The sequence below is a fragment of the Microcaecilia unicolor genome, chromosome 9 (genome assembly GCF_901765095.1).
Source record: "Microcaecilia unicolor chromosome 9, aMicUni1.1, whole genome shotgun sequence".
NCBI lineage: Eukaryota > Metazoa > Chordata > Amphibia > Gymnophiona > Siphonopidae > Microcaecilia > Microcaecilia unicolor.
This window is the reverse complement of record NC_044039.1, coordinates 70,077,672-70,104,944: the sequence shown is the minus strand read 5'-3', so window position 1 is coordinate 70,104,944 and position 27,273 is coordinate 70,077,672. Positions and strand designations below refer to the sequence as shown.

Sequence of the window (27,273 nt, the reverse complement as noted above, 5' to 3'; positions counted from 1 at the left end):
AGTAGTGCTCCACACTCACCGTAAGTTCCTGCCAAAGGTGGTGTCGGAGTTCCATCTTAACCAGTCAATCGTCTTGCCAACATTCTTTCCCAGACTGCATACCCGCCCTGCTGAACGTCAGTTGCACACATTGGACTGCAAGCGAGTGTTGGCCTTCTATCCGGAGCGGACACAGCCTCACAGACAGTCCGCCCAATTGTTTATTTCTTTCGACCCCAATAGGAAGGGGGTCGCTGTCGGGAAACGCACCATCTCCAATTGGCTAGCAGATTGCATTTCCTTCACTTACGCCCAGGCTGGGCTGACTCTTGAGGGTCATGTCACGGCTCATAGTGTTAGAGCCATGGTAGCATCAGTGGCCCACTTGAAGTCAGCCACTATTGAAGAGATTTGCAAGGCTGCGACGTGGTCATCGGTCCACACATTCACATCACATTACTGCCTCCAGCAGGATACCCGATGCGACAGTCGGTTCGGGCAATCAGTGCTGCAGAATCTGTTTGGGGTTTGAATCCAACTCCACCCTCCAGGACCCAATTTTATTCTGTTCAGGCTGCACTCTCAGTTAGTTGTTCTTCGTAGGTCAATTTCTGTTATGCCCTCGCTGTTGCGAGGTTCAATTGACCTGGGTTCTTGTTTTGAGTGAGCCTGAGAGCTAGGGATACCCCAGTCGTGAGAACAAGCATCCTGTTTGTCCTCGGAGAAAGCGAATGATACATACCTGTAGCAGGTGTTCTCCGAGGACAGCAGGCTGATTGTTCTCACCTACCCTCCCTCCTCCCCTTTGGAGTTGCGTTTTCCTCATTCCTTTGCTTGTCATTCAACTGAGCGGGAACGGTCGCGCACAGGCGGGAAGACAGTCGCGCATGCGCGGTGGGCGTGCCCTGCGTGCGGGACCTCCTGCAAAGTTTTCTTCCAGTTGGAGAGGGCTGCCGTGGACGTCAACCCAGTCGTGAGAACAATCAGCCTGCTGTCCTCGGAGAACACCTGCTACAGGTATGTATCATTCGCTTTCCTGACCCTCATCACTCAGAAGGAAGGATCCCTTCTACATCCCATTCTCTAGTCTCTGGCTCTCACAGCTTGGATGTTGAAAGCTTAGAACTGGTGTCTCCAAGGTCCTTTTGGCTTCCAGAACGATACTACTAAGAGGTGTTACAACTTCAAATGGAGAAGGTTGCAGTGTGAGCCTCAAGCACGTGACCCTTTCTCTTGACCAGTGCGTATTCTCTTAGAATATCTCCTGCATCTTTCAGATTTAGGATTGAAAACTAACTCTGTGTTTATCTTAGTGCAATCAGTGTTTACCATCCTGGGCGATGACTCCTAATGAGGAACCTTGCATCATGTAGCTGCAGTTTAGGCTCCTCTTTCCTACATGCATCACTTTGCGTTTGCTTACATTAAATGTCATCTGCCATTTGGATGCCTAATCTCCCAGTCTCGTAAGGACCTCTTGCAATTTTTCGTAATCCTTTTGTGATTTAACAACTTTGAATAACTAGTTATTCTCATCTTTACATCATTTATAAATATGTTTAAAAGCAAGGTAACATATTTTTACATCTGGGCGATGTCATTCATCAGATCCTAGACAAGAACATTTACTAACTTGTTTGCCACAACTTTATTTATAAATTGCTTTGGTTGTACCATAGAAAAGTGGTATATTTTTTTATTTATTTGTTACATTTGTATCCCACATTTTCCCACCTATTTGCAGGCTCAATGTGGCTTGCTCTTTACTCTTTTTACAGAGTTGTACTACACGTGTGCATGTGCACACCTTCCCTTCTGCTGCTGTCACGTGGGACCTAGCCATTCTTGATTTTTCCACAGAGCAAGTCAGATGTGTATTTATAGCTCTTATCAGCTTGCAACCAACTGGGTACTTCCCCCATCATGTTAGACTATCACTGAAATGCTTTGATGTTCCCGTGCATACTTCCTACCCACCCCCACCCTGTTAGACTGTCAATGAAATGCTTGGATGTTTCACTTATATATACTGTCATCTACCACATTTGCTTATTTCCGATCTGACGAAGAAGGGCAACCTTTGAAAGCTAATCAAGAAATGTATTAAGTTATGTTCAATAGAAAAGGTATCATCTTATTTTCTTTTCCATGTTTTATTTTGTTTGATTTCTATTGATTACACACTAAGGAGTAAATTCTATATATGGCACCAAAAAAATCAGCGCCGAAAAAAAGAGCTATTCTACAAAATGTGCTTAAAGTTAGGTACGGTTTATAGAATAGTGCTTACGCCTGAGAATCATGTGCACCAATGAAAACGTGGTGGCAATACCTGTACATAAATTTAGGTGTGCATGCCCATATTCTGTAGCTATTCTCTAACACCCCCCTGATCCACCCATTGCCCTCCCATTTTCACACACCCCCCTTGTTTGACATACATAAGATTTAGGCATGGATCCCATGCCTAAATTTACATGCGTACATCTCAATTAAATCTAATTGGTGCCAATAATTGTTAAAAAGCCAATTATTTAAGGCTGCTTGTTCTCACATGTGGGTCGACGTCTGCGTTGGCCCGGTAATCAGACGGCTATTTTGCAAGCAAAATATGAAAAAAAAATGTTTCCAGAGTCTTGTGGCACGCAAGCAGCACACACTGCGCATACGCGGCCATCTTCCCACCCATCGCGTGAGCTTTCCCGCTTGGTTATTTTTTCTCCGCGGTGAGGTGCAGTCGAGTTTTTCCCTGCTCCTCGCAGGCCCAGGAAAGAGTTTTCCACGTACTTTTTTGTCTTTTTCTCTTTTTTTCTTCTTTTGTGTAGTAGGATTTACAGTTAAAAAAATACTCCTGTAGTTTTTCTTTACTTTTTTGCCCCTTTTTAAGTTTTCTTTCGTTTTTGACGCGGCCGGGTTGCTCCCTTCTTTCCGTGCCCTTTTTTCTTTTAACAGGCACGATCGCGTCTTTTGATTTTGTCAAAGCCGTTTTTTCTTCCATGTCATCGAAGACACCCAGCAGCTTCAAACGTTGTACTCGGTGCAATAGGACTATCTTGGGTACCGATACCCATGCTTGGTGTATCCAGTGCCTTGGGCCCGACCACAGCCCAGCCGCTTGTAGTCTGTGTCTTCGCATGAAGAAACGGACCCAGACGTCTTGTGAGAACCAACAAGAGAAGCTTTTTTGGGCTCAGTCCGGTCCTTCGACGTCGACATCAACATTGGTACCAAGGTCAGTGGCATCAACGTCGGGAGCAAAGGTAATGGCTACGGAATGACCAGCTCGTGCTGGGAGCAGTGAGGCATCGAGTGGGTCTCCACCTGTCTCGAGGCCTCCTGTTATGCAAGCCCCCTGCAACCGACCTTCGTCGGACCTGACCCCGAGGAGACGTGAGGATTCCACGTCTTCATCGGTACCGAGGAGACTCGATGACGGGCGTTGAGGAAAGGCGAAGAAGCACCGTCATCGTTCTCTGACACACGGTGCCAGGAGCTCTGGGGCGTCGAGGGATTCGGCACCTGAAAAGCGTCAGCACCGAGAGGATCGCTCCCCCTCTATTCAGGAGGTGCCGATGCGTCAGTCTAGCAGCCTCAGCAGATTCTGCCATCGGCTCCTTTACCGACCCCGCAGCCTTCTCCGACGGCGGCTCTCGACGAGCGCATCAGGGCCCTGCTTCCAGAGTTGCTGGAAGGGTTACTGCACCAGGCTGCTTTGGTGTCGGGGGTACTTGTGCCTTCCGTACCGTCAGTTACAGCGGTCTCTGGCCCTTCCCCTGTGGTGAGGTCCCCAACCTTGGTGCTGGCTGCCACCCAGGTCGACTCTCCTTCGACGTCAGTGGAGGAAGCTTCACCGGAGTCCAGGCGGGCATCGACTTCTCGGCACCGCCATCAAGGACATCGTTCCTCAGCGTTGAGGCAGGCTTATTTTTGGACTACTCTAAGATGTCCAATGCTGAAGATGAGCGCTCGTGGGAGGAAGAGGAGGATCCCATGTACTTTTCTTCTGATGAGTCTTTTGGGATTCCTTCTGAACCTTCCCCTCCACCAGAAAGGAGACTGTCTCCACCGGAGAGTCTTTCCTTTACCTCATTTGTCCGGGAAATGGCTGCAGCTATTCCCTTCCCTATGGAGGTTGAAGATATGCCCAGGGCTGAGATGCTCGAGGTCCTGGATTATCCTTCTCCACTTAGAGAGGCTGCAACGGCTCCTTTGCATAATGTACTGAAGGAAGTCCTTATGCAAAACTGGTAGTTCTCTCTGTTTAACCCCGTGATCCCGAAAAGAACTGAATCCCAATATCGGATCCACGGGGAGCCTGGATTGATGAAGTCTCAGCTACCTCACAATTCCGTTAGGGTGGACTCCGCTTTCAAAAGGGCCAAAAGTACTAGGGGCTATGCCTTGGTACCCCCAGGCAGAGAATCTAAAACCTTGGACTCTTTTAGGAGGAAAGGCGTATCAGGCCGCTATGCTCGCCGCCAAAATCCAGACATACCAGCTCTTCACGAGCATCCACTTGCGGAACTCGGTGAGGCAACTGTCTAGCTTGATTGATGCGCTCCCTCATGAGCAGGCCGAGCCTTTTCGCCAGGTGGTCAGACAGCAGAAGCCGTGTCGAAAATTCCTGGCCAGGGGTACGTTTGACACTTTTGATGTAGCATCCAGAATCACTGCCCAAGGTATAGTGATGCGCAGACTCTCATGGCTGCGTGTCTCTGACCTGGATCATTCGGTCCAGCAGCGGATGGCGGATTTTCCTTGCTGGGGGGATAACCTTTTTGGTGAGAAAGTAGAGGATCTGGTTGACCAGCTCAAAAAGCACAATGATGCTATGGAGTCTCTCTCTCGCCAGGCGTCTTCTACTACTACCTCCTCATCTAGGAGGTTTTTTGGAGGGAAGAGGAGTGCTCCCTATGCCTATCCTAGGCCTAGGTACACTCCTGCTTCTCGGCAGCCTACCCAGGCTCAGTCCCAGCATGCTCATTCTCGTCAACAGCATGCGCCTAAGGCCTCTGCGGCTCCCCAGCAAAAGCAAGGGATGGGCTTTTGACTGGCTCCAGTTCAGCATAGCCTCAGAAAAAGTGTTTGTGCCGGATGACTTGCCGGTCAGGTGGAGGTTGATATTTTTTCACCAAAGGTGGTCTCTCATAACCTCCAATCGGTGGGTTCTTCAAATAGTCCGGTCAGGATACACCCTCAATCTGGAATCCAAACCTCCAAATTGTCCACCGGGAGCTCATTCTTACAGTTCCCAGCACAAACAGGTACTTGCAGAAGAACTCTCTGCCCTTCTACAGGCCCAAGTGGTCAAACCCGTTCCACCAGGGGAAGAAGGGCTGGGATTCTAGTCCAGGTACTTCCTTGTGCAAAAGAAAACAGGGGGGATATGTCCCATACTAGACCTGAGGACCCTGAACAAGTTTCTCAGGATGGTTTCCCTGGGCACCCTTCTTCCCATGATTCAGGAAAATGATTGGCTATGCTCTCTGGACTTAAAGGATGCTTACACTCACATCTCAATACTCCCAGCTCACAGGAAGTATCTTCGACTTTGGCTGGGAACATAGCACTTTCAGTACCGTGTACTGCCTTTTGGCCTGCGCCCAGAGTGTTTACCAAATACCTAGCTGTAGTCGCAGCGTCGCTACGCAGACTGGGCGTGCATGTGTTTCCTTTACGATTGGCTGGTGAAGAGCACCTGGGAGGAGGGTGCTCTGGAATCCATGCAAATGACAATTCAGGTGCTAGAACTACTGGGGTTCGTCATAAATTATCCCAAGTCCCATCTCACCCTAGTCCAAAAATTGGAATTCATTGGAGCTCTGTTGAACAGAAGGACAGCTCGAGCTTATCTTCCCGAGACAAGGGTGGACAATCTTCTGTCCCTGATATCCATGGCTCGAGCGTCCCAGCAGGTCAAGGCTCGGCAGATGTTGAGACTTCTGGGGCACATGGCCTCTACAATTCATGTAACTCCCATGGCACATCTACATATGAGATCAGCTCAATGGACCATAGCTTCCCAGTGGTTTCAAGCTGCAGCAAATCTAGAAGATGTAGTCCAACTCTCCACCAGTTTTCGGAATTCTGTTCAGTGGTGGACGATTCGATCCAATTTGACCATGGAGCGACCATTCCAAGTTTCTCAGCCACAGAAAATGCTGATGATGGATGCATCTTTCCTGGGGTGGGGAGCTCATGTAGATGGGCTCCACACTTAGGAAGCCTGGTCCTTTCGGGAAAAAGATCTGCAGACCAACCTCCTGGAATTAGGAGCAATCTGGAACGCTCTAAAGGCTTTCAGAGATTGGTTGTCCAACCAAGTCATCTTAATTCAGACAGACAATCAGGTTGCCATGTAGTACACCAACAAGCAGGGGAGCACCGGATCTCGCCCTCAGTGTCAGGAAGCCTTTCAGATGTGGGTTTGGGCATGCCGTCATGGCATGTTTCTCCAAGCCACTTATGGTGGCGGGTGTAATCAACAGTCTGTCCGACAGATTGAGCAGGATCATGCAACCTCACGAATGGTCTCTAAACATGGGCATAGTACGCAAGGTCTTCTGAGCGTGGGGCACCCCCTCTGTGGATCTTTTTGCCACTCAGATCAAACACAAGGTCCCTCAGTTCTGTTCCAGGCTTCAGGCCCATGACAGACTAGCATCAGATGCCTTTCTCCTGCATTGGGGGACAGGCCTTCTGTATGCGTATACTCCCATACCTCTCTAGTAGGGAAGGCTTTGCTGAAACTCAAGCAAGACTGTGGAACTATGATCCTGATAGCACCTTTCTGGCCACGTCAGATTTGGTTTCTTCTTCTTCTGGAGTAGTCCTCTGAAGAACCATGGAGATTGGACTGTTTTCCAACCCTCATCACTCAGAACGAGGGGTTGCTTCTTCATCCAAACCTCCAGTCTCTGGCTCTCATGGCCTGGATGTTGAGAGCTTAGAATTCGCCTCCTTGGCTCTTTCAGAGGGTGTCTCCCGAGTCTTGCTTGCTTCCTTCCAGGAAAGATTCTACAAAGAGGTGTTACTCTTTTAAATAGAGGAGGTTTGCCATCTGGTGTGACAGCAAGGCCCCAGATCCTCTTTCTTGTCCTACACAAACCCTGCTTGAATACCTTCTACATTTGTCAGAGTCTGGTCTCAAGACCAACTCTGTAAGGGTTCATCTTAGTGCGATTAGTGCTTATCACCGCCGTGTAGGGTAAGCCTATCTCTGGATAGCCTTTAGTTGTTCGCTTCATTAGAGGTTTGCTTTTGTCAAAGCCCCCTGTCAAACCTCCACCAGTGTCATGGGATCTCAGCGTCATTCTCACCCAGCTGATGAAAGCTCCTTTTGAGCCACTGAATTCCTGCCATCTGAAGTACTTAACCTGGAAGGTCGTTTTCTTGGTAGCAGTTACTTCAGCTCATAGATTCAGTGAGCTTCAGGCCTTTGTAGTGCATGCAACTTGTATTAAGTTTCATCACAACAGAGTAGTCCGCAAATACCCTAAGTTCCTGCCGAAGGTGGTATCGGAGTTCCATCTGAACCAGTCAATTGTCTTGTCAACATTTTTTTCCCATCCTCATACCCACCCTGGCGAAAGCAGTTTGCACACCTTGGACTGCAAGAGAGCATTGGCCTTTTATGTGGAGCGGACGAAGCCCTTTAGACAGTCTGCCCAGTTGTTTCTCTCTTTTGATCCCAACAGGAGGGGAGTCGCCATCGGAAAACGCACAATCTCCAATTAGCTAGCAGATTGCATATCCTTCACTGATGCCCAAGCTGGGCTGACTCTGGAGGGCCATGTCACGGCTCATAATGTTAGAGCCATGGCTGCGTCAGTGACTCACTTAAAGTCAGCCTCCATTGAAGAGATTTGCAAGGTTGCAAAGTGGTCATCAGTCCACACATTCATATCTCACTACTGCCTTCAGCAGGATACCCGACGCGACAGTCGGTTTAGGCAGTCGGTGCTGCAGAATCTGTTCAGGGTTTAGAATCCAACTTCACCCCCCTAGACCCAGTTTTGTTCTGTTCCAGGCTGCACTCTCAGTTGTTTATGTTTTCAGGTCAATCTATGTTATGTTCTCGCCGTTGCGAAGCCCAATTGACCAATGTTCATTGTTTTGAGTGAGACTGGGTGCTAGGGATACCACACATGTGAGAACAAGCAGCCTGCTTGTCCTCGGAGAAAGCAAAGATACATACCTGTAGCAGGTATTCTCAGAGGACAGCAGGCTGATTGTTCTCACAAACCTGCCCACCTCCACTTTGGAGTTGTTGTTTATTTGCTTTTTGATTTAACTGAGCGGGAACACTCATGCGACAGGCGGGAAGACGGCTGTGCATGCGCGGTGCACTGTGCTCGCGCGCCAGAAGACACTGGAAAGATATTTTTCATATTTTGCTTGCAAAATAGCCATCCGATTCCCGGGCCAACACAGACGTCGATCCACATGTGAGAACAATCAGTCTGCTGTCCTCAGAGAATACCTGCTACAGGTATGTATCTTTGCTTTTCTGTAGAGAGCAGGATGGATAAGGCACACACACCCTCCCATCTTGCCAAGAGTTACCTAAATGTAACTAACTGAGGAGTGTGCCTTATCCATCCTATTGTCTACAGAAAACATCTATTACAGGGAAGCAACACTGTTATTCCACTGACTGCTTAGGAATAGACTGCTTAGACTGATATTGTCTTAAGAGGGAAGTTATCACTGTAGGCTACCGTTAAGACGTGCTATTTTTACTGTTAACCTGGGTTATAGTGTCACTGCATATGTGGTAAAACAGAAGTCTTAATGGTATCCCTTAGTGTTTTATACATCTCACGCAGCCGAATGCAAGAGTAGTTGTAGTTTCATAGATTAAGCCATGTGAAAAAAGCACAGTGGGCCTCCAAGAATGGGTTGGCATCTTAAGCTTATTAAAGAACCCGACATGGGCTGTGTTTTGGTTGGACACCTACAGTGGTGGAAATAAGTATTTGATCCCTTGCTGATTTTGTAAGTTTGCCCACTGACAAAGACATGAGCAGCCCATAATTGAAGGGTAGGTTATTGGTAACAGTGAGAGATAGCACATCACAAATTAAATCCGGAAAATCACATTGTGGAAAGTATATGAATTTATTTGCATTCTGCAGAGGGAAATAAGTATTTAATCCCTCTGGCAAACAAGACCTAATACTTGGTGGCAAAACCCTTGTTGGCAAGCACAGCGGTCAGACGTCTTCTGTAGTTGATGATGAGGTTTGCACACATGTCAGGAGGAATTTTGGTCCACTCCTCTTTGCAGATCATCTCTAAATCATTAAGAGTTCTGGGCTGTCGCTTGGCAACTCGCAGCTTCAGCTCCCTCCATAAGTTTTCAATGGGATTAAGGTCTGGTGACTGGCTAGGCCACTCCATGACCCTAATGTGCTTCTTCCTGAGCCACTCCTTTGTTGCCTTGGCTGTATGTTTTGGGTCATTGTCGTGCTGGAAGACCCAGCCACGACCCATTTTTAAGGCCCTGGCGGAGGGAAGGAGGTTGTCACTCAGAATTGTACGGTACATGGCCCCATCCATTCTCCCATTGATGCGGTGAAGTAGTCCTGTGCCCTTAGCAGAGAAACACCCCAAAACATAACATTTCCACCTCCATGCTTGACAGTGGGGACGGTGTTCTTTGGGTCATAGGCAGCATTTCTCTTCCTCCAAACACGGCGAGTTGAGTTCATGCCAAAGAGCTCAATTTTTGTCTCATCTGACCACAGCACCTTCTCCCAATCACTCTCGGCATCATCCAGGTGTTCACTGGCAAACTTCAGACGGGCCGTCACATGTGCCTTCCGGAGCAGGGGGACCTTGCGGGCACTGCAGGATTGCAATCCGTTATGTCGTAATGTGTTACCAATGGTTTTCGTGGTGACAGTGGTCCCAGCTGCCTTGAGATCATTGACAAGTTCCCCCCTTGTAGTTGTAGGCTGATTTCTAACCTTCCTCATGATCAAGGATACCCCACGAGGTGAGATTTTGCGTGGAGCCCCAGATCTTTGTCGATTGACAGTCATTTTGTACTTCTTCCATTTTCTTACTATGGCACCAACAGTTGTCTCCTTCTCGCCCAGCGTCTTACTGATGGTTTTGTAGCCCATTCCAGCCTTGTGCAGGTGTATGATCTTGTCCCTGACATCCTTAGACAGCTCCTTGCTCTTGGCCATTTTGTAGAGGTTAGAGTCTGACTGATTCACTGAGTCTGTGGACAGGTGTCTTTCATACAGGTGACCATTGCCGACAGCTGTCTGTCATGCAGGTAACGAGTTGATTTGGAGCATCTACCTGGTCTGTAGGGGCCAGATCTCTTACTGGTTGGTGGGGGATCAAATACTTATTTCCCTCTGCAGAATGCAAATAAATTCATATACTTTCCACAATGTGATTTTCCGGATTTAATTTGTGATGTGCTATCTCTCACTGTTACCAATAACCTACCCTTCAATTATGGGCTGCTCATGTCTTTGTCAGTGGGCAAACTTACAAAATCAGCAAGGGATCAAATACTTATTTCCACCACTGTACATCAGGGCTCGTCAGTGTTAGTGCTCCAAACTGTGCCCCATACATACCTATCAGCAGAGTACATATTATCATCATGTCAAAGTACGTTCTTTTACAACAGTTGGTATTCTAATGAAGCCATTTATGTGAGTACCCTAAGTGGGTAATTTCATAACAGAGCAACCGAAAGGTTCAAAAAAGCACTTGCAGTGGTAGAAAGTGTTTTACGTGCATTAATCTGTTGGATGACAGACTGGATAGCCCATATGGTTTTTATCTGCCTTCGTTTTTCTCTGTTTCTGTGTCTAAAAAGTGCCTTTCCTCAGAGCAACTAAAATTTGTTGCATTATTCCAAAGTGCGCCAACCTTGATCTGCACTGAGAAATGTTGTCCCTGGGGACATCTTTGGGTTGTAGAAAGAAATGTATACATGTAGGTAGCATTTTTAACTTTATGCCTGTAATTTTCCAACAGAATTCTATCCACAGACAATGCAATTGCAAGTAACTACTTTGTACCCTTGTCAGGTTTGAAAGTACCACTTTTGAAGCTGTAATTCCAAGTGGGGTAGGAGAGGCAGTTAGTAAAATAAATGTAAAGGAAGGTTGGTTTAATTTTCCAGTAGTGTGCATGTCCTCTTGAGCTACAGGGTCCTTTAGTTTTTTTATTTTGCATTGTTTATATACAGATGTCTCTATATTTATTTTAGTCATAGAATAACTTTATACGTTTTTATAACCTCTGAATTTGAGTGAATTGAGCTCCATAATTGTTTCTCTAGCTTCTGTATTGCAAATAATATTATTACATATTTATTTTTCTTTAAAAATAATGTAATATTTGTGCTAATCACTATATTTATTTTAGTTGCCGTCCTGCTCCATTCTTTGTGTTAGATGAAGTGGATGCAGCCTTGGATAATACAAACATTGGCAAAGTAAGCATTTTACTTTTCTATTGACCAGAAGGTAATATTTTCATATTTTAAGCAATCAAGAGTTGTTGCTCAAAGTGAAACCTTGATGAAAGAGATTAATTTGTAGATCAGCTTTTCAATCATCATCTCAAAACACCTTTCACCACCACTTAAACTAACTTTCATCTCATATATACAGTATAAAATATCAAACAGAATAAGTTAATATCAAATCTAATATATCGTGTTTTATAACTAGGATGATCAATATTAACAGGTTTCTGGCTACATTTACCAAAATACACTACCTCTTTACCAGATGCTATGACACATTGACACACATTATTTACCACATTTCCCATTTTATGCAATGGGGATCTGGGGACTAATAATACACATTAGTAAATCTGGCCTTGACATCCTTTCTTCAGTTAAAAAAAATATGCACACATCCCCCTTAAAAAAAAGTGTTTTTGTATTGATGTATAACTCATTGATATTGTATTTGTTCCTTTTATTAAGACTGATTTTTGGAGCATTTTCATAGAACCATATAAAAAAGAGTAGAAGGGATCCAAATAGACATACAGTCTACTCCCCTGTGGCCATACACAATCAATCGTACTTGTATTTATCCCAGACATATAGTCATGTAACTTGTTTTTAAAAGTTTCCAGTGAAAAGGTAACTCTTTGCAAGTGTTTCTTAGCTATCCTTACAGGTAAAAACTTCTTACTGATGTCTGCCCTACCACAACTTAAGGCAATTCATGTTCAGTCTTTAGCAGAGGGGAATCTTAACCAGTGGTGCCTGCACCCCTAAGTGGTGTGGGAAGAGGTCAGACAGGGTGTGGAGAAGGATCTTGAAATCTGAGGCAATTTATTGAAACCTTCTACACCGAGTAAAAGCAATTAGGACAGTTATAGGTAGTATAACCATATGCTATTGTAATTTTAGCAACATGTTAGTACTGTTAGTGGCAAAGAGCAACATGTAACTTTCAGTAATCACTAGTGGTCACTTAGTTTAGGAAGGGGGTGCAAGAGTTTCATCGATCAATTAAAGGGGTGTGGGAAAGAACTCCTGCCTTAGTGGAAAGAGAGAACAATTAATTACTGTCCTCACTTCCATCTTAATTAATAATTGGAAAACTGTTATCAAATTACTCATCAGTCTTTGAATAATCCAAACTCATTCAACTTGTACTCATAGTTAATAACATATAGATCTCTAAATAATGTTCTTCATCTTTTCTCTATGTTTTTCTTGAAGCTTGGGGCCAAGATCAATAGAGTAATCAAATTACTTCATATTTTGCATGTATATCCTAGTAAAACATTAGTTTGTTTTTCTTAATCAGATCATATTAATGTGTTGTATGCAGTTTGTATATATTACAGCAGTCAAATACTTTTCTGCTGTCCTTCTGCATATCTAATTATGTCCCCTTTGATTTTTCATTTCATTTGCATTTCATTGTTGTATTTCATTCTACTTTTCATTGCTGCCTGAACACCTCCCTTTGTCCATATCATATATTATAGGGGTGCTCTACTTCATCATTCAGATAAGTTAAAAAAAAACATTTGTAGAATAGTATTGAACCTAAGATAAACCATTGTTTTCCCAGGTCAACATTAAAACCTTCATAACTATTTGAAGTCTGTTTATCTATCAGGTTATAAGGTAACCTAACAGCAGTATGATGTAGCCCTTATTTTTTTATTTTTTAAAGGGGAAAATCTACTGAAATGAAAATACCTTTCCTACCTACAAGGCCCATTACTCTGTCATTGAAGCAAATCAAATTGGTTTAGCATAAGTTCTTCACAGATTCATGTTCAGTGTTTCTTAGAACCTTGTGACCATCTAAGCACTTGCAAGTTTGTCATTTTGTAGAACCTTGTGACCATCTAAGCACTTGCAAGTTTGTCATTTTGTAACTTGTTCATTATTTTCCCTAGTATTGAAATTAAGCTGACTGATCTATAATACATTGGTGCCTTCTATTTTTAAGTATAATGTTATTTATCTGAGGACAAGCAGGCTTGCATATTCTCACAAGTGGGTAGACGCTGATCCGCGTCATCTGGTCCGGCATTTATGCCAAATTAAAAAGTCAGCTTTGTGAAGCACGAGTTGCGCTCCACTGCACATGCGCGAGTGCCATCCCGCCCACTGCGAGAATGCGGTCCTCTCACTTTCATTTTTTCCACATAAAGAGTAGCTGCGCTTTTCAGTCTCTCTTCACACGCCTGGTATTAGAGGTTTTTTGAGTGCCTTTGGCCTTTCTTTTCTTTCTCTTTTCAGGTTTGTTTCTTTTTTGAAAGAAAGAAAGAAAGAAAAACAACACTTATTTTTTTTAAATATATTTTTGCCCTAACTCCGGTCAGGTACCCCCTTTTTTTGTGCCTTCGCCCCTTTTTCAGGCACTATCGAGTCGTTTGATTTGGCCAGCAAGGTCTTCCCGTCCATGTCCATGAAGATTCCCAGTTGCTTCAAGTGTTGTACCTGGTGCAGCTGGACCATCTTGGGAAAGGACACCCATTCTTGGTGTCTGCTGGGTCTTGGGCCTGACCATAGCCCTGCTGTGCTCTCTGTCTTTGTGTGAAGAAGAGGACCCAGGCTTCCCGAGAGGCTCAACGTGAAAAGATTGTTGGAGCCAGGTCTGGTTCCTCGACGTCTGCACTGACATCGAGGTCAGAGGCATCGATGTCGAGTGTCGCACCGGCATAGGGAGCATCGGTAAGCTTGGCTGCTTCGAGACCTCTTGGCACTGAGAGCAGTGAGTCATCGAGTAGGTCTCCACCTTTCTTGAGGCCTCCTGCTGTGCAGGCCCCCCAGGAATGTCCATCGGCAGACCCGACCCCAAGGCGATGTGAGGATTCAATGTTGTCCTCATCGGCACTGAGGAGCATGGGTGATGTGCTTCGGGTGAAGGGCAAGAAGCACCGTCATCGGTCACCCTTGATACACAGTGCCGAGAGCTCAGGGCGCTGAAGGATTCAGCACCCAAGAAGCATCTGCACTGGGAGGACCGCTCTCCCTCAATACAGGAAGGTCCAATGCGTTTTGTTCCAAGCAACCGAGATCCTGCTCCCGTATTGGCCCCAGCGGTTCTGCAACCTGTGCCTCAACCAACGCCCAAATTTCCCGATGTTGGCCCTCGATGAGCGCATCTGGGCCTTGCTCCCTGAGCTGCTGGATGGCCTCATGCAGCACTGTGCTTGTATTGGGGGTGCTTCCACCTGCCATATCTCCCGCTGCGGCCCTGCCTGGACCTCAGCCTAAGGTGCGGCCCCGGTGTCGACTGTCACCCAGTATGGATATTCTTATGTTCTTATGTTTTGTTGGAGGGCAGGGTTGAAAGGAGTTAGAGGAGGATATGTCTCCAAGTGCTGCCCGGGAGGGAAAGGTTGGGACAGCTGTTTATATGCCTAATGATCGAATCACCAACTACAACAGCTGTAGTTGGTGATTCGGTCATTAGGCATATAGATAGCTGGGTGGCTGGTGCACATGAGGATCGCCTGGTGACTTGCCTGCCTGGTGCGAAGGTGGCAGACCTCACGCGTCACCTAGATAGGATTTTAGATAGTGCTAGGGAGGAGTCGGCTGTCTTGGTACATGTGGGTACCAATGATATAGGAAAATGTGGGAGAGAGGTTCTGGAAGCCAAATTTAGGCTCTTAGGTAGAAAGCTCAAATCCAGATCCTCTAGGGTAGCATTTTCTGAAATGCTACCTGTTCCAACCGCATGGCCCAAGAGACAGGCAGAGCTCCGGAGTCTCAATGTGTGGATGAGACGATGGTGCAGGGAGGAGGATTTTAGATTTGTTAGGAACTGGGTAACATTCTGTGGAAGGGGGAGCCTATTCCGAAAGGATGGGCTCCACCTTAACCAGGGTGGGACCAGGCTGCTGGCATCAGCATTTAAAAAGGAGATAGAGCAGCTTTTAAACTAGAAATGGTGGGAAGGCCGACAGTCGCTCAAAAGTGCATGGTTCGGGATAAGGTGTCTTTCAAAGATATCACCAAAACAGGGAAGATAGGGTATTCTGATAGTGAGGTTGCAAAAGAGACCGTAGTAGATCAGGTGTCCCTAAATAAAACTAAAAATCAGACAAAAGATTACAAATTAATACTGTCAAGTACTAAGCATGATGTAAAGAGGAGCAACAAACACAGTTTGAAATGTCTATATGCGAATGCCAGGAGCCTAAAAAATAAGATGGGAGAATATATTGCACTAAATGAAAAATTAGATATAATAGGCATCTCTGAGACCTGGTGGAAGGAGGATAACCAGTGTGACACTGTCATACCGGGGTACAAATTATATCGTAGTGATAGGGTGGATCGAATTGGTGGAGGGGTATCATTGTATATTAACAAGAGCCTTGAATCAAATAGATTGAAAATTCTGCAGGAAACAAAACACTTCTTGGAATCACTGTGGATTGAAATTCCAAGTTTAAAGGGGAACAGGATAATGATAGGAGTGTACTTCCGTCCGCCTGGCCAGGATGAACAGACGGATGCAGAAATGTTAAAGGAAATTAGGGACGCAAACAAACTGGGCAACACAATAATAATGGGTGATTTCAATTACCCCGATATTGACTGGGTAAATGTAACATCGGAACATGCTAGGGAGGTAAAATTCCTTGATGAAATCAAGGACAACTTTATGGAGCAGCTGGTACAGGAGCCGACGAGAGAAGGAAAAATTCTAGACCTAGTCCTTAATGGAGTGCATGATCTGGTGCGGGAGGTAATGGTGCTGGGGCCGCTTGATAACAGTGATCATAATATGATCGGATTTGATATTAGCTTTGAAGTAAGTACACATAGGAAATCAAATACGTTAGCATTTAACTTTAAAAAAGGGGACTATGATAAAATTAGAAGAATGGTGAAAAGAAAACTTAGAGGAGCGACTGCGAGGGTCAAAAATTTACATCAGGCGTGGATGCTGTTCAAAAACACCATCCTGGAAGCCCAGGCCAAATATATTCCGCGTATTAAAAAAGGAGGACGGAAGACCAAACGACAGCCGGCGTGGTTAAAAAGTGAGGTGAAGGAAACTATTAGAGCTAAAAGAAAATCCTTCAGAAAATGGAAGAAAGCACCAACTGAAAATAATAATAAACAGCATAAGGAATGTCAAGTCAAATGCAAAGCGCTGATAAGGAAAGCTAAGAGGGACTTCGAAAAAAAGATTACGTTGGTTGCAAAAACACATAGTAAAAATTTTTTTTAGGTATATTAAAAGCAGGAAGCTGGCCAAAGAATTGGTTGGACCGCTAGATGACCGAGGAGTAAAAGGGGCGATCAGGGAAGACAAAGCCGTAGCGGAGAGATTAAATGAATTCTTTGCTTCGGTCTTCACCGAGGAAGATTTGGGTGGGATACCGGTGCCGGAAATGGTATTCGAAGCTGACGAGTCGGAGAAACTTGATGAATTCTCTGTAAACCTGGAGGATGTAATGGGGCAGTTCTATAAACTGAAGAGTAGCAAATCTCCTGGACTGGATGGTATTCATCCCAGAGTACTGATAGAACCGAAAAATGAGCTTGCGGAGCTATTGTTAGAAATATGTAATTTATCCTTAAAATCGAGCGTGGTACCGGAAGATTGGAGGGTGGCCAATGTAACACCGATTTTTAAAAAAGGTTCCAGAGGTGATCCGGGAAATTATAGACCAGTGAGTCTGACGTCGGTGCCGGGGAAAATGGTAGAGACTATTATTAAGAACAAAATTACAGAGCATATTCAAAAGCATGGATTAATGAGACAAAGTCAACATGGATTTAGTGAAGGGAAATCTTGCCTCACCAATCTACTACATTTCTTTGAAGGGGTGAACAAACATGTGGATAAAGGTGAGCCGGTTGATATTGTGTATCTGGATTTTCAGAAGGCGTTTGACAAAGTACCTCATGAAAGACTTCAGAGGAAATTGGAGAGTCACGGGATAGGAGGTAGTGTTCTATTGTGAATCAATTTTTCACTCTTTCAAAAAGTAGAAAGACCAGGGGATACTCAATGAAATTACAAGGAAATACTTTTAAAACAAATAGGAGGAAATATTTTTTCACTCCAAGAATAATTAAGCTCTGGAGCTTATTGCCAGAGGACATGGAGGATGTGGTAACAGCGGTTAGCATATCTGGGTTTAAAATAGGTTTGAACAAGTTCCTGGGGGAAAAATCCATAGTCTGTTATTAAAGTGGACTTGGGGGAAACCACTGTTTGCCCCAGGAATGTTGCTACTAATTGAGTTTCTGCCAGGTACTTGTGACCTAGATTGGCCACTGTTGGAAGCAGGATACTGGGCTAGATGGACCATTGGTCTGACTCAGTATGGCTTTTCTTATGTTCTTAGTCCATTTCAGAACTTATTGAATATTCCTGCCCACCAGCAGATAGAGAGAAAGAAAGAAGAAAGCCCTTAGGGCTTCTCTATTTCTATTTCTCTAATGGATGGTGGTAGGTGGACCATGCAGCTTTAGGACTGATTACTGAGGCAGCTCCTGAACCAGTTAGACAATTGAGCTTAATCTAAACAGGAGGGGATGCCTTTATGAAGGTTTTGACCCACTAGAAAAAGAGAGAGAAAATTATGTTTGCTGAGCTGGAGCACAGGTGCAACTCAGAAGGGTCTGAGTTCCTCACCTTTCTCTCCCTCCTGCTGATTCAGTTTCTATGAGGGGAATTTAAAATATAAAACAAATCTGTATCAAACACACAAAAAAGAGCCTTCCTACAGTTTTCTTCATTTTACAGAACTTTGGAAAGAGATTAGAACTTTCACCACCACTGCAGTTTGGAAGGAGAGCCCGTTGTCAGCCTCCCATTCCAAGAGAATTCAGACTTGGGCTGCAACAGTTGCTGGTGGAAGCACTACTATTACTACTACTACTATTTAACATTTCTAAAGCGCTACCAGGGTTGCGCAGCGCTGTACAATTAAGCACCTTTCTTCCCAGGCATTTAAGCCAAAGCAGTGCTGTCAACGGAATCAAATTTTTGAGAGGGAGGTTATAGTATACACCCTAGCCCCGCCTATCTCTACACAATTCCCACCCACTCAATTTGGTTGTCCTCAAGCTTCTCCTAAACCTGGAAAAGGAAACCCAGTATTCAATTATTGTAATTTTAAAAACTGAAGGGGTTTGCTGACACATTATAACTCCTGCTCCAACAAAAACACAAGCGGAGTAACCCCCCAAATGTCACTGTCACGATACTGTTTTCCTTGGCAGTGCTCACCTCGCCCTCTGATAGCCAGAACCGGTGGCTGCCATAGACTGCCTTGCTGTTTCCCTACACTTTCCAGACTTTCTTTCCGGTATGGTCCAGATATTCTAGCCCTCTATACTTGGTTTGAAGTTTGGCAGCTAGCCTCACCTTTAGCTGCCTTGAGATTCCTGCAGCTGAGCCTCAGCTGCTGATGGGCTTTATTAACCACCTGGAAACTTTCTACTTTGCCTTTGCAACGTCAAAGGTCGCGGTGAGTTGGTGTGCTGTTAGGAGCACTTCTGCCTGCTTTGCCTGAGCTTCCCTGATTTTCCCTTTTGGCTTCCCTGCTTTTCCCTTTTGGTGCTTAGGAGCACTTCTGTCTTGTTGGTGTGCTGTGAGGAGCACTTGTGCCTCACTTTGTCTGAGCTTTCCTGCCTTTCCCTTTTAGCTTCCATGCTTTTTCCTTTTGGTGCTATTTGGAGCACTTCTGCCTTGCTTTGGTTTGTGCCTGTATGCCTTGTCTTGTTCCCTCTAGTGTTTGTCTGCCTTGTCTGTCTTGTGTTGTTTCTCTAGTCCCCTCTGCCTTTACCTTCAGTCCCTGTTTAATCAAGCTTGTTGCTGTATCCTGTCACCTGAGGGAGTACCCTCAGTCTTGATTCCTGATCCTTGTTTAGTCAAGCTTGCTTTAGAGTCCTATACCCTGTGTGAGTTGCTGTATCCCATAAGTCCTGCAGGCTGCCCACACCTAGGGGCTCAACCCCTAGGGAATGGCAGTCATGCACAGGTGAAGTCTTGCTCCAGTCCTGTGTCCCAGTCTGATAGTTCTAGTCCTATGTGTCCTTCTTACTTATCTACATCTGCAGCTTCTGTCTTGTTTGTTTGTTTGTTAGTCCAGTTCTGGTTGGGGGTTTTTGCCTGTTGCTGCCACTCAACGGCAGTAGCCCAAGGGCTCACATACCTCTAGTATCTGAGACCGTGACAATCACTTAGTAGCCAGACTAAAATGCAACACCATAAAGACAGCAGATATTCTTTGTACAATTTTACATTTCAGTACAAAATTGAAAATACATTTTCTTTGAGGACAAGCAGGCCATTAATTCTCACAGTTGGGTAATGCGATCCCGTGTTGCCCAATTGAAAGAATATAAGACCTGCTGTCCTCAGAGAATACCTGCTACAGGTGAGTATCTTCGCTTTTTCTACCTTTGTCTGGCCATTTAATTTTTCTGATTGTATTGGTTCTTGGTTACTGCTTTCCTCTCTTCTCTTATATCTCATTCCAGAGTCTCTCTGTTCATTTGCCATTTTTCTCTCCCCTCCTATCCATCACTTTTTTCATTACAATGATCTCAGACACTGATCGTTTTGTTTCAGATTTCTTCTATTTTTCTGCCTTTGTCTATTCAGATTTCATTTATTCTCACTATCCAGTCTTCAGTTTCCCTTTTTTCACTCCTACCTACAGCCTTCTATTTCTTTCCCTTACACAAGCACTCCAAATCCCCTTTTTCTTATTTCCTAGTCTCTTTAACCCCCTCTCTACCCCCTACTGTCAAGCATCTCTTCTCTCTTTCTTTCTCTCTCTCCCCCTGCCGTGCAGCATCTCCTCTCTCTCCCCCCACCATTCAGCATCTCTTCTCCCTCTCTCTTCCCCCCTGCCATGCAGCATTCCTCTCTCTCTCTTCCCCCCTGCCATGCAGCACTTCCTCTCTCTCTTCTCCCCCTCACCATGCATCTCCTTTCTCTCTCTTCCCCCAGCTGCCATATATCATCTCCTCTCTGTCTTCCCCCCATCCGCCATGCAGCATATTTTCTTTCTCTCTTCCCCCCAACTGCCATGCAGCATCTCCTCTCTCTTCCCCCCAACCGCCATGCAGCATCTCCTCTCTCTTCCCCCACCCGCCATGCAGCATCTTCCCTCCTCCCTGCCCATCATGCAGCCTCTCCTCTGTCTTTTTCCCCCACCACTCTCTCTCCCCCGCCATGCAACATCTGTTCCCCCTGTCCCCACCATGCACCCCATGTCTCTTCCCATGCAGCATCATCCAGTCTGTCTCGCCTTTCCACTTCCCCTCTTTCCTTGGTCAGCTTCGATTAAAGCAGCATAAAAGAGGCAGATTCGGGACCATTTCCCTGAGTTCTGCTGGTTTTACTGTTCCTGTCCCCTTACATAAGAACATAAGCATTGTCATACTGGAGCAGACCAAAGGTCCATCAAGCCCAAGGAGGTTTTATTTGACAGGAGATGGCAGGAGCTTGCTTGGCCCATTATCTGGCCTGAAGCAAATAGTCAGAGCTTGCCCCCATATTGAGTCACCCAAAACAATAGCAAACGCTTATTAGAAATAAGGACTGTCTATGTGTGTCTTGGCATGGACTAATAGTTTGCTTTGCTTTGAGTGTACCAAGTTGACGGCTACAGCTCCAGCCTTGTCACATGGCACTGCCTCCTGCTAATTAAACCTCCAAGCCCAGTATCCTATTTCTAACAGTGACCAATCCAGGTCACAAGTACCTGGCAAGATCCCAGAACAGTAAAACAGATTTTTATGCTGCTTATCCTAGAAGTAAGCAGTGGTTTTTCCCTAGTCCATTGGCAATGAATTCCAGAGCTTAATTACACATTGAGTGAAAAAATATTTTCTTTGGTTTGTTTTAAATTTACTACTCAATAGCTTCATTGCAAGCCCCCTAGTCCTAGTATTTTTGGAAAGAGTAAACAAGCAATGCATCTTGGCCCATTCCATTCCACTCAGTATTTTATAGACCTCTATCATATCTCCTCTTGGCCATCTGTTCTCCAAGCTGAAGAGCCCTAGCTGCTTTAGCCCTGACAAAAACTTCTTGCTTCAGAGGGGATGGTACTATCAATTCTAGGAGGAGTTTGCACAAGAAAATGGTCCTGCACCTGCCTCTTTTATGCTGCTTTTACCATTGCCACCGCCACTGCAATGCTGAGAAGGCAGCGATGGCAACACTAGAGAGGGAAGTTTGGGTTGGGGCTGAGGAGGCTCAGTAGGAGAGTTACTCATTTTGGTAGGAGTGCGGGAGATGGCCTGCCAAAGCAGGAGTCTCTTGCATTCAGTGGGAGATTTGGCAGGTCTAGTCTTACTTAAAGAAGCTGCCCTCATGGCTGTGATAATTTGCAGGTTGCATTCAGATTGTAAGCCTCTGCAGAGCATACCACATGCTGTTCTTACAGTAGCTATTAGAGTTTGTCCACGCAATGTATCTCTGATGCTGGACTCTGTACATATCTTGATCACAGGAGGGTCCTGGGGACAGACATTTTGTTAGTTTTAGGCACAGTAAAGAGTTGTTTAGGGATGGATGCACATTCCAGTCCACAGCTCATGTCTGGTTTAAAATTCAGCTCTCCTGGAGCACCTCCAACCATAAAATCCTTACAGGGGGACCATCCACATATCCAACTCTGATGGTTCCCAAAAAGAATTCCTGTCTGCTTCAGAAGTTACCAAAGTAGGGAAGATCTTGAGTGAGTGAGCCATAAAGTTCAATCGGGTACCTGCTTGCACAGCTGGAGGCTGCTCTCAGCATCATTTAAGAGGTGATCCCTACTGCTGTTCACCAGGAGATCTTGGAATGAGTGAGTCTTGAAGTTTGTGCAGGCACCTGCTGGGATGCCCAAAGACTGCTATCACATGGGAGAGATGCCCTTTCAATATCATTCAAGTTGTGATCCCTACCGCGGTTCACCGGTAGATCTTGGAGTGAGTGAGCTATGAGGTTCATGCAGGCACTTGCTGGGACACCTGGAGGCTGCTCTCACGTGGGAGAGAGGCAAGAGGCGATGCCTACTGTGGGCATGTCCCCAAAAGGACAGGTCCTGCTCCTTTGGAGAATGCTCTGCTCTCATGGGGAAGTGAAAGGCAGCAAAGAAGAAACCCGAGGCAATTACTGTGGTCAGGGGACCAATGGACCTTCATCTACGGCCATCCAAGATGTCAGAACCTCATTCAACAGTGAGTACACTTTGCTCCCTGGAGGCTTCTCTTTCATCTGGGGGATCTTCCCCATCCCCACAACTTGTGGTGATGTTGGAAATAGTAGATATGCCTAAAAAAGGGAATACACCCAGGTCAGGAGTTCTGACTTAGGGAGAGTTGTTGTCTCTTCTTCTTTGGACTCTACAAGTGCAGGTGGAGCTTCTGTAAAGGTACTGTCAAGTGTTTCTTTCCAATATCCTGGTTTACCTAAGCCCATAGCCTCAGATGCTGTCTCTTTGAGAGATATTTATGATGTGATTCTGAAAATGGATACAAGTTTTAAACACAATCTTTCTCAATTCAGCAAATTTACAAAAGAAGTGGTGGAACAAACTGTGGAGAAAGCTACTTCTAATATTAGTGTATGTCAGGCAGCTATTGCTGCAGCATCGAAGGATAGTTTGTTAATGCATCTCCAGATTGAGAATTTAGAGAAGAGCTACTAATATACGTTTACTCAGTTTTCCTGTTACTCACATTCTATCCCCTATTGAATTGTTTAAAATATACTTGAAAGACAATTTGCAGATTTCTTTTGATCCTGTTGATTTATTTATTTATTTGTTGCATTTGTGTCCCACATTTTCCCACCTATTTACAGGCTCAGTGTGGCTTACATAGTACTGTAAAGGCATTCGCCAAGTCCGGTAGGGGACAAATACAAAAGATGTTATGCTGGAATAGGGAAGATAAGATTCAGACACGTGGGGTTAAAGGCAAGGAGGGTTTGATAATGTCCAATACAATCTTTGGTAGTGAAGTGTTGCAGAGTTGAGGCATTTAAGTTGGGTCAGTTGGGTATGCCTTTCTGAATAGATGAGTCTTTAATGATTTTCTGAATTTTAGGTGATCGTAGATTGTTTTCACAGCTTGTGGCAGTGCGTTCCACAGTCCTGTCCTTATGTAAGAGAAGTTGGACGCATGGGTTGTCTTGTATTTCAGTCCTTTGCAATTTGGGTAGTGGAGATTCAGGTAAGTCCATGATGAACTGGTACTATGTCTGGTTGGGAGATTAATCAGGTCAATCATGTAACCTGGGACTTCACCGTAGATAATCTTATGGACCAGGATGCAGGTTTTGAAAGTGATGCGTTTTCTGGAAGCCAGTGCAGTTTTTCACGGAGTGGTGTGGCACTGTCCCGGTTCCAGTGCTTCACTGTCAAACGAGTTACTGTTTCGGCCACTGAGGTTTCGTTACATGAAGTTCAGTGCCGTGAAGTATAACCCTGGCACATCAAATCGCCCGCACGCAACCACCCCACGCCAGCAACTGGCTTCGAAGAACCCGACAATCTTAAGGGCCAGGAATCAGCTGTTACAGGATCGCACGAGCCGACCCTGAACCGTCCCTTGTAGGGATCAGGAGATAGGCGATTACCTGGAGCCGAGCTCGGCTGGACGGCTTCTCTTCCGGCCGGGATTGCAGCTCTGATCTGGTCAGTGGTGCCCCCTCACAAGCTGTGAAGCGAGAGGAGCGCTAGAGGCCAGCCACCGACCACATCGGCTCAAAGGGGAGAAAAGAGGAGAGGAACACCGTTGCACACGGCTGTGCTCCGGAGGCCATCCGAACGGAGGTGCACTCCCACACGGCGATCCTCTGGTTGACCCAGCCACGTGGCCACCCGCCTCTGACCCACGCTGATCACAGCTGCTGAGGGGCCAGTTGCGATCGCTGGGCCGCTGGATGCTTGCCGTGGGAGATTGTGAGGACACCGACCACCATCCGTGCAGATCGAGGAGAGGAGGTAAGAGGCGCAACACACAGACTGGCCTGATCCCGTGGGTACTCCTCGCGCTTCTCGGCCTCACCTACCTCCAACCCCGCCGACTGCCTGTCGGAGACAGGAATCCTCTGGCACCGCGCACCCTTATCCCTCCTCCCGTCTAGCCGCTTACCCGTCGTCCCTTCTCCAGGGCCGTCGACCTGACCAGCCAGAGTGACCACGGAGGTGGAACTCAGCTGGTACAGAGCGAAGAGTGAGGCGCGAACATAACGGGAGAGAGGTTGGGGAAACGGGCCAGAGGACGACTACAACAGACGGCCGGTGAACCAGTGAGCCGTAGCTCGCCGTGTGATGAGACCCGAGAAACCTCCGGCAATTGGGCCCCCACGTGGACACGTCCTGACTGCGTGGAACTGATCGAGTCGCCTGTTCCAGTCCTGCTCCAGCTTGTTCCAGTCCTGCCACTCCACTTCCTTCTGCTCCAGCTTGTTCCAGTCCGTCCACTCCAGCTTGCTCCAGCCTTGTTCCAGCCTTCTCCAGCCTGCTCCAGTTCTGCTCCAGCTTGTTCCAGTCTTGCCACTCCGCTTCCTTCTGCTCCAGCTTGTTCCAGTCCGTCCACTCCAGCTTGCTCCAGCCCATATGCATTGCTTATCCCAGCCTGTTCCAGTCCTCCTGTTCCAGTCCATCTGCTCCATCTTGTTCCAGTCCACCTGTTCCAGTCCATCTGCTCGGCCTTGTTCCAGTCCGTCCGTACCAGCTCGTTCCAGTCCATCTGCATGGCTTCTTCTAGCGTGTTCCAGTCCGCCTGCTCCGCCTTGTTCCAGTCCGTCCGTACCAGCTCGTTCCAGTCCATCTGCATGGCTTCTTCCAGCGTGTTCCAGTCCGCCTGCTCCAGCCTGTTCCCGCCAGTCTGTTCCTGGTTGCTCTACTCCAGCCGCTCCGGTTCTGACTGACTACTACCCATCAACCCACCTGCCTGACTACTAGCCCATCAACCAACCAGCCTGCCTGCCTGCCTGCTGGCTTCTCAGCCCATTGACTTACCTGCTGAGCCCTGCCTGATTTTGCCCTCCTGCCTGCCTGACTAGTAGCCCATCAACCAACCTGCCTGCCTGTCTGCTACCCCATCAACCAACCTGCCTGCCTCCCTGCCTGCTAGCTTGTCAGCCCATTGCCTTACCTGCTCGCCAGCCCATCAACTTCTTCTCAGCCTCCCTCCCTGCTAGCTTGTCAGCCCATTGACTTACCTGCTCGCCCCAGCCCATCAACTTCTTCTCAGCCCATCTACCAACCTACCTGCCTCAGTCACTACTTATGGCCCCTGTACACATTCTCTTCCTTGCCCTATCCCTTCCTAATCTTTTTCTCCTCCACCTACCGCTGTCTACCGCTGAAATTCACTACCCACCCATGTCCTCCCCAGCCCTACTCACTACTGCAATACCCTATTCACCCCCGTCCCTCACCACCTCACCATCTCTCCTGTCCCCCTCCTCCTTCCTAGCTCTCAACCTTCAACACTTCCTTCTTACCATTAACCCATCCCCATTCCTCCTAAGTCCTTCCCGCCTTCATCGCCCTACCTCCCCCACCCTCCTCCGCACTCTCTTGCTCCTCCTCCTGCTATCCGCGGGAGACATCAATCCCAATCCAGGTCCCCCCCCCCACCTGTCCTCATCCTATCCCTGCAAACGATTCCGGGATGTATCCAATCTCATCTCTATTCCCCTCCTCCCCCCCTCTTCCCTCCCCTTCTCATGTGCCCTGTGGAATGCCCGATCGGTCTGCAACAAACTTCCCTTCACCCACGATCTCTTCATCTCTCGTTCCCTTCAGCTGCTCACCCTAACTGAGACTTGGCTCTCCCCTGATGACTCTGCCTCAATCGCGGCCCTATGCCATGGAGGTTATCTCTTCTCCCACACTCCCTGTCCAGCTGGCCACGGTGGAGGCGTCGGGCTACTACTCTCGCCCTCCTGTAGTTTCCAACCCCTCCTCCTACCTCAATCTCACTGCTTCTCATCCTTTGAAGCCCACGCCATCCGTCTATTCTACCCGTTGCCACTCAGAGTGGCAGTCATTTACCGCCCCCCTGATAAATCTCTCTCTTCCTTCCTCACTGACTTCGATGCCTGGCTTTCTGTTTTTCTTGATCCCTCATCTCCGTCCCTCATTCTCGGAGACTAACATACACGCTGATGACCCTTCCGACTCTCACGCTTCTCAGTTCCTCACTCTAACATCCTCCTTCAACCTCCAGCTGTGCTCCACCACCCCTACCCACAAAAATGGCCATTGTCTTGACCTCGTCCTCTCCTCTTCTGGCTCACCTTCCAATTTCCACGCTTCAGCTCTTCCTCTCTCTGATCATCACCTGATCACCTTCACACTTCTTCACCCTCCCCCTCAGCCCCGCCCAAAATTAACCACTACTTCCAGAAATCTCCAGGCTATTGACCCTCCCACCTTATCCTCTAGTATTTCTGGTCTCCTCCCCTCCATCATGTCCTCTGAGTCTGTCGACAAGGCTGTCTCCGCTTACAATGCCACTCTCTCCTCTGCTCTGGACACCCTCGCACCATCCATCCCCCGTCCCTCAAGGCGTACTAATCCCCAGCCCTGGTTGACCCCTTGCATCCGTCACCTTTGCTCCTGCGCCCGATCTGCTGAACGCCTCTGGAGGAAAACTCCTATTCAGATTTCCTTCATTACAAATTCATGCTATCCTCCTTCCAGTCCTCCCTATTCCTTGCCAAACAGGACTACTACACCCAATTGACCAACTCTCTCAGCTCCAACCCTCGTCGTCTCTTTGCCACCCTTAACTCCCTCCTCAAAGTACCCTCCGCTCCCACCCCCCCTCAC

The 27,273-nt window shown here is 46.7% G+C and overlaps 1 protein-coding gene across 1 annotated transcript in view; it reads left to right on the top strand.

The window, feature by feature from the left end:
* The window catches only part of SMC1B (structural maintenance of chromosomes 1B), a 1,336,696-nt gene that overhangs the window by 1,239,699 nt on the left and 69,724 nt on the right, over positions 1 to 27,273 (top strand). Inside the window, exon 23 of the mRNA XM_030213853.1 lies at positions 11,380 to 11,449. Coding sequence (XP_030069713.1) covers positions 11,380 to 11,449 — 70 coding nt within the window. The remainder of the gene's footprint in view (positions 1 to 11,379; positions 11,450 to 27,273) is intronic.